The sequence below is a fragment of the Triticum aestivum genome, chromosome 5A (assembly GCF_018294505.1).
Source record: "Triticum aestivum cultivar Chinese Spring chromosome 5A, IWGSC CS RefSeq v2.1, whole genome shotgun sequence".
NCBI classification, from domain to species: domain Eukaryota; kingdom Viridiplantae; phylum Streptophyta; class Magnoliopsida; order Poales; family Poaceae; genus Triticum; species Triticum aestivum.
In genome coordinates this window covers 20,712,895-20,724,770 of record NC_057806.1, presented here as the reverse complement: position 1 = coordinate 20,724,770, position 11,876 = coordinate 20,712,895, and the positions used below count along the sequence as shown (strand labels likewise).

General features: G+C 45.6%; 1 protein-coding gene across 1 annotated transcript in view; it reads left to right on the top strand.

Annotated features, from left to right (window-relative positions):
• Positions 1-9,537: 9,537 nt before the first annotated feature.
• The window catches only part of LOC123106386 (uncharacterized), a 4,238-nt gene continuing 1,899 nt past the window's right edge, over positions 9,538-11,876 (top strand). The window contains exons 1-4 of the mRNA XM_044528572.1: positions 9,538-9,687; positions 9,769-9,842; positions 9,935-10,338; positions 10,828-11,007. Coding sequence (XP_044384507.1) covers positions 9,834-9,842; positions 9,935-10,338; positions 10,828-11,007 — 593 coding nt within the window. The 5' untranslated portion in view covers positions 9,538-9,687; positions 9,769-9,833. The remainder of the gene's footprint in view (positions 9,688-9,768; positions 9,843-9,934; positions 10,339-10,827; positions 11,008-11,876) is intronic.

Below are 11,876 nucleotides of genomic sequence, written 5' to 3'. Positions count from 1 at the left end.
AGAGGGAGTGAGAGGCTGACTGTGGGCGAAAAGACATGCAAAGCCATCTCTCTCCTCCCCCAAGTGCCCCCCGGCAGGCTGGGTTTGGCCTGGGAGCGCCGGCTCTAATTTTTGGCTAAATTGGGCGAAAACTAAGCCTTTGGGGTGACGAGTGGGAGAAAATTTAATCACCGGTGCCCAAAAGGTGATGCTCTAAGTGCACGTGCTGATTCAAAACAAGCATCTCCCCAAGAACAATCAATGCGCAAGTCTTTTGCCCTTTTCAGGAAACAAAGTGGCGACTCATCAGGATTAGCAGCATCCAACACAGGAGATGTCTGTAAAATAGGTTGGAATGCGTTGAACCCTTTATCTCGGGCCACATCTGTATATATATGGCATAAGCCTTGGCGTACAAGTTGTGGAGAGATCGATCATAACGATTGTTACAGAAGATATGGAGAGGAGAGCTACGGGAGAGAGAAGAAGAGATAGAGATGTAGTACAAGTTTAAACACAAGTCCTATCCCTATACATCAATTCTAGCACTCCCCCTCAATCTGAACCTCAATGAGCTTTGCCAAGGTTGAGATTGTATGTAAACTTTTCCAATCCTCTCAAAGTAAGCGGTTTTGTAAACCCATCTGCAAGCTGATCTCCTGTAGGAATGAACTTAATTTCAAGCAACTTCCGAGCCACTCTTTCTCTGACAAAATGAAAGTCAACCTCAATGTGTTTTGTTCTTGCATGAAAAACCGGATTGGCTGAGAGATAGGTTGCACCAATATTATCACACCATAGTCTCGCAGCCCGAGGTGCTTTAATGCCAAGTCATAAAGAAGTGTCTGAATCCACATTACTTCAGCTGTAGCATTAGCCAAGGCTTTATATTCGGCCTCTGTACTTGATCTTGAGACAGTGGCCTGTTTTCTTGCGCTCATGACACAAGATTTGTTCCTAGAAAAACAGCAAAACCACCTGTAGATCTTCTATCATCAGCACATCCTGCCCAGTCTACATCTGAATAAGCAGTTACAAAAAGAGAGGAGGACTTGGTAATTTGAAGTACAAGACCTTCTGAGTACATAAGATACCTTAGAATTCTCTTAACTGCAGCTAATGAGTAGTTCTAGGTGCATGCAAATATTGACATACCTTGTTTACTGAGTAGGAAATATCAGGACGAGTAAGGTTAAATATTGCAAAGCACCTACAACACTCCTATAATTTGTTGCATCAACTGGTGCAAGAGCTTCTCTACTTTCTGCTGTAAGCATTTCTGAGGTAGAAATTGGTGTACTAACCGGCTTGCAATTTTCCAAACCCATTCTTCTGAGAATATCAGTGGTATATTTTTCCTGTGAAAGAAGTATGCCATCTTTAATTTTCTTCACTTCTATTCCAAGAAAATAATGAAGGTCACCCAAGTCTTTGCGGGCAAACTCCAACTTTAAATCCTTAAGCAAGCAAGTAGTAGCTTCTGCACTTGAACTAGCAACAATTATATCATCAACATAAACAAGCACAAAAATAGTAACATTGCCTTTTCTAAAGAAGAACAATGAGGTATCTGCCTTGGATGGTATGAACCCAAGGTGTTGCAACTGCATGCTCAGTCTGGAATACCAAGCTCTCGGTGCTTGTTTCAAGTCATATAATGCTTTATCCAACTTACAGACATACTGTGGTGTGCTGTGATCCACATAGCCTGATGGTTGCCTCATGAACACTTCTTCCTCAAGAACACCATGAAGAAACGTGTTCTGAACATCTAGTTGTCTTAAACTCCAACCTCTGGAAATAGCAATAGACAGAACAAGTCGAATAGTGGCAGACTTAACAACAGGGCTAAAGGTATCTTCATAATCAATTTCAAACCTTTGCTTAAACAACCCTTTGGCAACTAATCGAGCCTTATACCTGTCTATGCTTCCATCAGACTTTCGTTTTATCTTGTATACCCACTTACAATCAATAACATTGTCTCCATGTTTTGGTGGTACCAAGTGCCAAGTTTTATTTTTCATAAGTGCATCATATTCATTGTCCATAGCTTCCTTCCAATCCTTATTAGCAAGGTCATCATGCAAGTGAATTGGTTCACCGGTAGTGGTAAGAAAAGCTCGTTTAACTTTGTCATACCTTATAGTACTATCATTGTACTGTTTTTCTTTGACAATACCTGACCGGGACCTTGTTTGCCGAAGGGAAGTTGTAGAAGGCACAGGAACAGCCGATGTGGATGATGGAACACGCGATCCTGGTGAAGCTGTATCGGCCACAGAAGATCCAGCCGGTTCTCTATCCAAGATAGGGAGCAAATCTGTCGGCTCCTGATCCAAGGGGGAATCTGACGCCTTGCCGGTCAGGAATCCAGGCGTGCAGCCGCGGCTAGCCACTGTGGGGCCAGGCACGCACCCGTGGTCGGCCGCTAAGGAGGCCCGCGGTGACGCGGCGACAGGGGACTCGCCCCTTCCCGCACATGGGTTGGCGGGTGGCTCGATGCGCGGAGACCTGGCGCGAGGCGACGCGTCAGGACCAGCGGGCTCCACCCTGGCTGCTCGGTCGGCCGCCTGCCCACGTGAGTCCAGGCCCACGAGCGGATCGCCCTGGGATCGCACCCTGACAGTGGCAGGCTGAGCGCATGGATCCGCCTGGGATCGCGTGTCGTCAGCCAGATCTTCATTATGTTCCGCGCCGCCCTTGTTTGTTTCCTCACACATGAAATCACAGTTTGGATTAGTAGAAATTGCAACAGAATCAGAATTTCTTGTGGATTTTTGCACATGATCAAGTCCAGTTAATTCTCCCCCGTGATCAAAAGGTGCATCAGAATCAGATAAGAGTGCTTTCAGCACGAAGTAAGGCTCCCGCATTAGGATGAAGTTTGGCAAAAGGAAAGAGTGTCTCATCAAAAACAACATCACGAGAAATATAGATGCGTCCGGTAGAAACTTCAAGGCACTTATACCCTTTATGGAGATTGCTATATCCTAGAAAAACACACTGAGTGGACCGAAACTCAAGCTTATGGTGGTTGTATGGACGCAAATTGGGATAGCATGCACACCCAAAAATTCTAAGATAGTTGTAATCAGGTTTTTGATGGTACAAGCGCTCTAATGGAGTAGAGTTGCCAATGACTTTGCTAGGAAGCCTATTGATAAGATAAGTGGCGGCAATAAATGCTTCATCCCAATATTTGAGAGGCATGGAAGCATGAGCTAGAAGGAAGAGGTCAACTTCCACTATGTGGCGATGTTTGCACTCATCAGAGCCATTCTGTTGATGTGCGTGAGGACATGACACATGATGAGCAATGCCAATGCTCCAGAAGAAAGAGTTGAGTTTTTCATACTCCCCTCCCCAGTCACTTTGGACTGACAGAATTTTCCTATCAAATTGTCTTTCAACAAGTTTCTGGAATTCTTGAAAGATAGGAAAAGCTTCAGATTTATACTTGACTAAACAAATCCAAGTAAACTTTTTGTAGTCATCAATGAAACTCACATAATATTTTTTTATTCCAAAAGAATCTCGGGCATGGCCCCATACATCACTAAAATAAGCTCTAAAGGAGCATGAGAAACACTATAAGACTTGGGATACGGAAGCTGGTGACTCTTGGCACACTGACAAGCTTCACAAATAGACTCACTAATGGAACTTTGTGACAAAGGGAGTTTGTCTTTATTAACTACTTGTTTCACTATAACTGAAGATGGATGTCCTAATCGTTGATGCCACCTTTCCAGAGAGGGTTTGATGACAGAGTAGACTTGACGACGCCGGCGACTAAGTGCTCCGGATGTGATGGGGTAGAGACCCCCAATGCATCTACCGTTATGGAGAAGTTCCCTCGTTGCCCGATCCTTGATGAAAAAATAACGAGGGTGAGTTTCAAAGAAAACATTATTATCGGTGGCTAGACGAGACATGGATGCAATATTTTTATCAGCTTGTGGGACATGAAGGACATCCTTAAGAATGAGATCACGTTTAAGGTTAGGGGAATTAATTGAAGCTTGACCAATGTGGCAAATGTCCATACCTCCTCCACTTGCAGTATGGATCTGATCAGCGCCATGGTACCTCTCACGAAGAGCAAGTTGCTCTAGTTTATTGGTGACATGATCGGTGGTGCCAGAGTCAACGTACCAGACGCCTTCTCCTTCTTGTTCGCGCATGGCAGCAGCAACATGGCGAGTGTCAGGGACAAAATTCTCATCATAGCGGTGCCAGCAATCCATGACCTCATGGCCGGATTTCTTGCAGAGCTGGCATCGGGGATGAGGACGTGGGGCGGCAGGACGGCGGCTATTGTTGGAGTTGAAGCCGCCGCCGCTGCTGTTGGAGTTGTTGTAGCCGCCCCCGTTGTTGTAGCCATAGCCCCCACCAGAGCAAGCGCCATCGCCCTGAGGAGCGCCGCGTTCGCGACCGCCGCCACGGTTCTGCCCCTGGTGACCGCGCCCACGGTCGCGACCACGAGCAACAGAGTTGGCTAAGGACTGCCGTAGGTCGCCGCCATGAAGAAGGGTGAGGTGCGCGTCGAAGCTGAGTAGCTGGCTGTACAACTCCTGGACGGTGATGGGTTCCACACGAGCAGCAAGTGCGGAAACGATTGGATTGTACTCCATGTCCAAACCAGCGAGGATCTTGGAGACGATTTCCGAATCGGAGAGAGCCGCGGCAGTGCACGCGACTTCATCGGTGAGACTTTTGATCCTGCCAAGATATTCAGCCATGGTCATGTTACCTTTTTTTAGGTTAGTGAGCTCGATGCGGGTGTTGATGGCTTGAGCTTATCCTTCATTTTTTTACTTTGGTTTATCCTTCCAAATATTATAAAATAAAATTTACATACAACATTTTCTAAACAACATTAACCAAGCATATGGAACATGTTAAATGTACATAGAGAAAATGTTTCTCATGTATATGAAAAATGTATACAAAAAATTTATAATGCGTGTGAAAAAAATTGATCATGTATTTCAAAATGTTGATCCAAGCATTTAAAAAATTGAGAGAGCGCCAAGTGGCGTGCTCTCAGCCCATCCCAAGGAGCGCTCGCCAACTAGTTGCTCTCTCGTTTTCCTTATGTCTTCATTTTGAGTTGTGCATGCATATTGATTGATTGTGGTGTGTGTGTGTGTTGTGGTTGCGGCAGAGCCCATGTCCTCGTCGGTTCATGTGTCTCCGGTAGACAATGATCATTATCCATATGTGGAGTTATTTATCCAAAATCACCATATTTGGGGCTAGGGTAACAACTTAGTACCAGATTTGAACTAGGGCACAAAAAACTACCGAAACTGCGCCTAATGCGTAACGCGGAGCATTGATGCTAAATTTTGGTCGCGAAAACAGCAAAACCAACAGGTGGGTCCTGCTTGTCGGGCCGACGTGGCAAAGACTAATGCAAGTCAATGTTTGACCCTGCTGAGGTGGATGGGGGACCCACCAGTCAGCCACTCAGCGTCTTACTCCTTTTATCTTCTTCTTCCTCCTCTCTTACTCCGCCCTGCGGCGGCTGGTCCGGAGCAGAGGCAAGCTTACGGGCATGTTGAAGGGAGATGGCCTTCGAGAGGAAAGGGAGGAGACGTGGGAAGGGCCCGCCGGCTGCGGCCGCACCGGCGGTAAGGTGCTAGGGTGGCCAGTAGCATTGACGACGGTGAGCTGGGCGGTGGCGAAGCTTGGGCTAGCGCGAGGGCCGAGTTACAGCTTGCAAGTGAGCAAGCTAAGCCTCTAGATGGCCTCACAGGAGCTCCAGGATCTCAGTACCGTGCTCAGGCATGATCAATTTGTGCTCAAATGACGGTGGCGGAGATGTACGGTGGCCGAAGCTCTCAGGCATGGACGAGGAATTAGTTACAGAGCGAAAGCAACTACGGTAGGAAGGGTTAAAAGGAAAGGGACTCATGGCGATTCAGTTGAGCAGGCTAGCGAGGTCAGAGGTGCTCTGAAGGTGGTGAATTCACCGACGAGAGCCGGCGGCTCAAGGTTGAAGACGCGGTTGATTCGGTCGTTGTGCGGCGTCTCAGCTCTTGTTCGTCATCAAGGATGGCCAGCGTGAAGAGGCAAAGCTCTGGGACATTGTGTCTCGGCGAAACTACGACGGTGGCCACGCTGGTGTGCAGCGGCGTCGACGGCTTGGTCTCCGACGGCAGCGGGGAAGGGGTTGGAGGATGGGAGCGGGCTCTAGACGAAGGGAAAATGGAGAGGAGGATTTGGACGTTGAGCTAGGCTGCGCCTAGCTTGAGCAAGGGCTCGGCTGCCATGGCCATGGACCTCTCAGATCGCAAGGGCATGGCCGCTCACAAGCTCTGGACGCAAATGCTCCATAGGAATATAGATGGAATGAAGATGACCATGCATCTCATCTGCCACTTCAGCCGGTCAAAGTATTTTTGTGTGCTTGGTCTTTGCCACGTCGGCCTGACAGGCAAGACCCACCTGTCAATTTTGTTATTTTCACGATCAAATTTCAGCATCGATGCTCCGCGTTACGCATTAGGCGCAGTTTCAATGGTTTTTTTGTGCCCTGGTTCAAATCTGGCACTAAGTTGTTGCCCTAGTCTCAAGCGTGATGATTTTGGGTAAATAACTCCCATATACTCCTTCCGTTTCAAAAAATATGACCCAACTTTATACTTTTTTTTCCGATAAAGGGTGATTTTATTATCTCAAATGTAGCATCAAGCAGATACAAAGCATTATGAGTAACACCCGGCCTCTGCATAACTAGGATGCACACAGCCCAATATGAAGGTCTGACAAAAAATGATGAAAAAAACCGACAAAACGGCAACAGTAGACCCCTATAGACCGACACTATGCCTATGTCGAAGGAGGTGGTGGATCGATCCGAAGGTTATGTTGCCACCCATGTTGGGAAAAAACCTCCATAGCCACCTGCTCCAATCGCATACAGACCGCCTTGAACAGCGATTGGTCCTCCGGTCGTTGTAACATAGACCACATACGTAGCAATTGTGTATAGCGGAAAATAACCTGTAGAGGAGAAGCATTTCTTCCATTAAAAACAAAATCATTTCTACATAGCCAAAGCGACCAAATTAAGGCATACACTCCCACCCTTATTAGCGTTTTGAACCTATTTGAAATACCGTCCAGCCAATGACCAAAAATATTGGCAACATTTGTGGGCGGATACAAATTTGACGCTATTTGGATGACTGACCACGTAGAACGCGCAAACTTGCATTGGAAAAGGAGGTGTTTGATTGTCTCATCATGAGTACAAAAACAACACTTCTTACTCCCTTGCCAGTTGCGTCGTGCGAGATTGTCTTTGGTTAACACAACCCCCCTACGAAGATACCACATGAAAATTTTCACTTTTAATGGAATCTTAGACTTCCAAATTTTCTTGTTATTACTCACTGGTACCTCAGAATGTGTGAGCGCACGATACATAGAGTCTACAGGAAAGACCCTGATGTAGTAAGGTTCCAGCGAAACACATCCCGGCCTTGTGTCAGGTTAATCGAATCCAGTCGGGATAAAAGATTATGCCATGACACAAGTCGGGGGCCAATCAAATCCCGCCTGAACGAAATATTCGGCGGGAATGAACCAAGCACTTGCGCAATAGTATTATTCTTATCACGAACAATGTTGTATAAGCCTGAATATTGTTCTCGAAGACTAGCATTGCCTAGCCAGATGTCTTCCCAAAAACGAATCTCCGACCCATCCTTTATCGTGAAAGACCCAAAGCGAAAGAGATGTTTCTTTGCCGCCATTAGGCCAGCCTAAAAGTGCGAATCGCCAGGTTTCCAAAATGCCTGGGACACCGACTTTTGACCTAGATACTTGTTGCGCAGCATGGTTTGCCAAACACCATCCTCAGTAAGAAGTTTGAACAACCATTTACTGAGTAGGGCCTCATTTTTGACCTCCAAGTCATGAATTCTGAGCCCTCCTTGGTCTTTCGGCCTACAAACCACGCTCCATTTGGCCAGCCTGTATTTTTTCTTTTCATCGTCTCCTTGCCAAAAGAATCTGGATCTAAAATAATCCAATCTTTTTAGGACCCCTTTTGGGAGTTGGAAGAAAGAAAGCATATAGAGAACCATATTTGTGAGGACAGAATTAATCAAAACCAACCGTCCTCCAACTAAGAGTAGTTTTCCTTTCCAACTACTCAACCGTTTCTCTAGACGCTCCTCTACATGCTTCCACTCCGCAATGGTGAGGCGTCGATAATGAATCGGTATTCCCAGATATTTAATCGGGAATTGACCATGTGCGCAACCAAATAGGTCAGCATAATCGGCCGCCGCCTCAACGGCTTCTCCAAAGCAGAACAATTCGCTTTTATGGAAGTTTATTTTGAGACCCGACATTTGTTCAAACGCTGAAAGCAAGAGTTTCAGGTTTCAAGCCTTGTCCAGATCATGTTCCATAAAAAGAATTGTGTCATCGGCGTATTGTAAAATAGAGAGGCCACCATCCACAAGGTGTGGCACTACTCCTGCAATCTGGCCGTTCTGCTTGGCGCGCTCAATCAGAATCGTCAACATGTCAGCGACAATGTTAAATAACATTGGGGACATAGAGTCACCCTGCCGTAGTCCTTTTTTTGTCTGAAAGTAATGACCTACATCATCATTGACTTTGATGGCCACACTACCTCCAGTTACAAAATTGTGGATCCACTGGCGCCATTTATCAGAGAAACCTTTCATACTTAGGGTCTGTTGAAGGAAAGACCACTTGACCTTGTCATATGCCTTTTCAAAGTCAATTTTGAATATCACTCCACTCATGTTTTTTCGGTGCATCTCGTGGACGGTCTCATGCAGGATTACTACACCATCTAGTATATTTCGTCCTTGCATAAAGGCCGTTTGAGATGGACGGACAACACGGTCAGCTATCAAGTTTAACCTATTCGTAGCCACTTTGGTGAAAATCTTGAAGCTAACATTAAGGAGACATATGGGTCTGAACTGCTGAATCCGTTCAGCCTCCTTAATCTTCGGCAACAAGACAATCTCGCCAAAATTTATTCTGAATAGATCAAATCGATTGGCATGAAGACAATTGAACAACTCCAAAAGGTCAGCCTTGATGATATCCCAGAAATTCTGATAGAATTCTGCGGGGAAACCATCAGGGCCTGGAGCTCTGTTGTGTTCCATTTGGAACACCGCTGCTCTCACCTCCTCCTCTGAGAAAGGTGCCGTGAGGATATCATTCTCTTCTGTCGTGACTTGTGGAATATCATCTGTTCGGGTCTCGTCAAGGGTGACATTTCCTTCATCCGACGCTAAAGTTAGTATACAAAGTTGAGTCATCTATTTTGAAACGGAGGGAGTATGATATATATACATGGGTTAAAACAAGACAATGAACATTCCAATAATGCAATATCAATTGGACTGTGCACATTCTTCATAACAGAGGCAGAACACCACCTGAACTGAATCACTGTAGCTTTGCTCTGCTCTGAATAATTTAGTTTTGCCGCCAAGTCGAGAAAACCGCCATTAAAACCTTGCTTACGAGCATGAGAGGCTAGTCCCACTCCCGTCACCTTCCCGCACCACTGAGAGAGCGCGCGAAGGGGCGACCGTCTAGGGTTCCTCCGCCGCCGTCGCTGCTTCAACCGACTGTACCTCCCACCGACGCGTCCCCCTCCTCCGGTCCCATTCGGCGCCCCCAAACCGGCCAACGACGGTGAGTAGATTTCCCCTCCCCTTTCAGTCTCCCTCGATTCCCCTTGCGCTCGCAACACTTACTCGCTTGCTCGCTCTCCAGATCCCACTGAAAACGCCCGCCTTTTCCCTCCTCGCCGGCGTCCGACCTTCTTTCGTTCTTGCTAGATGGATCAGGTCAGTGACCGTCTTCATGGAGATTCCCCATATGTTTTGGCCCCTCTGATTCATGGTGTGGATCTATATCTATCTACGTTTGTTTGGTTCAGCGTGGATTTGTGCGCAAGTCCATCGTCCGGATCTCCTTCAAGTGGCCGAATCCTGACAACAAGGGGAAGATACTGACTGTCGTCCTCCCTGGCACCATCGTCTCCATCAAGGACGACGGATCCTGCGTCGTGCTCGCGGATCGCACATTCTTCCGACGGGAGAACTGCCCTTTCGTGGTGAATCTGCCGACTTCTGAGGGATACGATGCTGTGCCTGTGGCTCCATCGATGCAGTTTTTCGTACGTGGCTTCTGTGTGTTGGTTCTTCAGGTGCAACCAAATGGTTATCTGCAACCGGTGACATTTGAGACTGGTCCTGTTCGGCGAGAGGAGGAAGTGTATGGTTTTCTATTTCCGCAAGAGGATTTCTTCACGCCAACAATGTATTGTCCAGGAAACGTCATGTAAGCTTTAAAGTTTTGCTTCAGTATACACCTCCTTGAAAGTTCACACGAATCTTAAAGTTACTTTAGAAGGCTATCACCATATTATTCTGCAGAATAAACGTAGTGAATAGATTGATTTGGATAAAGAAGAGTATATTAACATGTTGCATTTTGGTTACTAGATTAGATAGCTCTAATGTCTTCTTGGCTCTATAATAGCTGCAACTCTTTGGTTATTGATAATCTGTAGATGGTCGCGATGATGTGTTTGGTTAATTTCGTTCGCTTCGAGTATGTTTGAAGTTCTAGTGTTTTTTTTTTTGTTAGGATAGCTGGAAGGTTGCGTTGAGCAGAAACCCGAGGGTAGTGTGTCCCCTTTGATGTGAACTATTATGTGCTGCTTATCAGTTTCATGAGATATGATATTGGGGGCATGGTGCTCCTTTTCTAGAAAAGAATTATAGCTCTAATGTTCTTTTGTCAATTTTTCTTTATTGTGAGGAACAGTGGAGGAGAAAGCCCATTGGGAAACTGGGTGCATGATATTCCTTTTCATTCATTTGGTCGTTTCGGATCACCTATATTCAACCAAAGTGGTCATCTTGTTGGGATATCTTATCAAAACATGGACGCATTGTCTGTGAAGTTCCTACAGTTAGCTGTGTTGAGTGAAGCAGAGATCAGCAGGTACAATGTGATGCACCATTTATACACACTAGTAGAAAACGGACCATTAGTACCGGTTTGTAAGGGCCTTTAGTGCCGGTTATGGAACCGGCACTAAAGTTTCGGCACTAAAGCCCCCCCCCTCCCCCCCCTTTAGTACCGGTTCGGCACGAACCAGCGCTAAAGTGCCAGCACGTGGCGTGAGCTCGCGCCCTGGTACGGGGGACCTTTAGTACCGGTTGGTGTTACCAACCAGTACTAAAGGGTTTTTTTAGAATTTTTTTATTTTTAATTTTCTGAATTATTTGATGATTTAGTCTCTAATCACCTCTCTTAACTGCTCAAGTGTGGATCACTCATTCCAAATCATCTAACTTTCCGACCGGTCACCCATCCCTCTCACTACTTCAGCCCGAGCACGCTTAACTTTCAGGTTCTATTTTTCTCCTTCGTTTCCGAGTCTGCACTTGTTGTTTTCCTGACAATAGTAAGATGTCAATCCTATTAACCTTTAGGAATTTTTCTTGAGCATGAAGTGACACATTTCACTGTTTGAGTTTGAAACTATTGTTTTAAAAAACAATAATTATTTAGTAACACTAATATTTCTTGAATAATTAGTTTGATCATTGTTTGACCATAGTTTGACCACAGTTTGACCAGATTTGACCAAATTGAAATAACTAAAATAATTATTTAGTAACACTAATATTCTAGAATAATTAGTTTGACCATTGTTTGACCACAGTTTACCCACTGTTTGAATATTTTTCAATTTTTTCCACTCTAGATCTTAAAAGCCCCGTAATTTTTTTTCTATTAGGTTTTTGAGGATTTTGAAAATTTGGATGTAACTTTTCGAGTAGATGATTTTTCATCCGAGTTAGTAT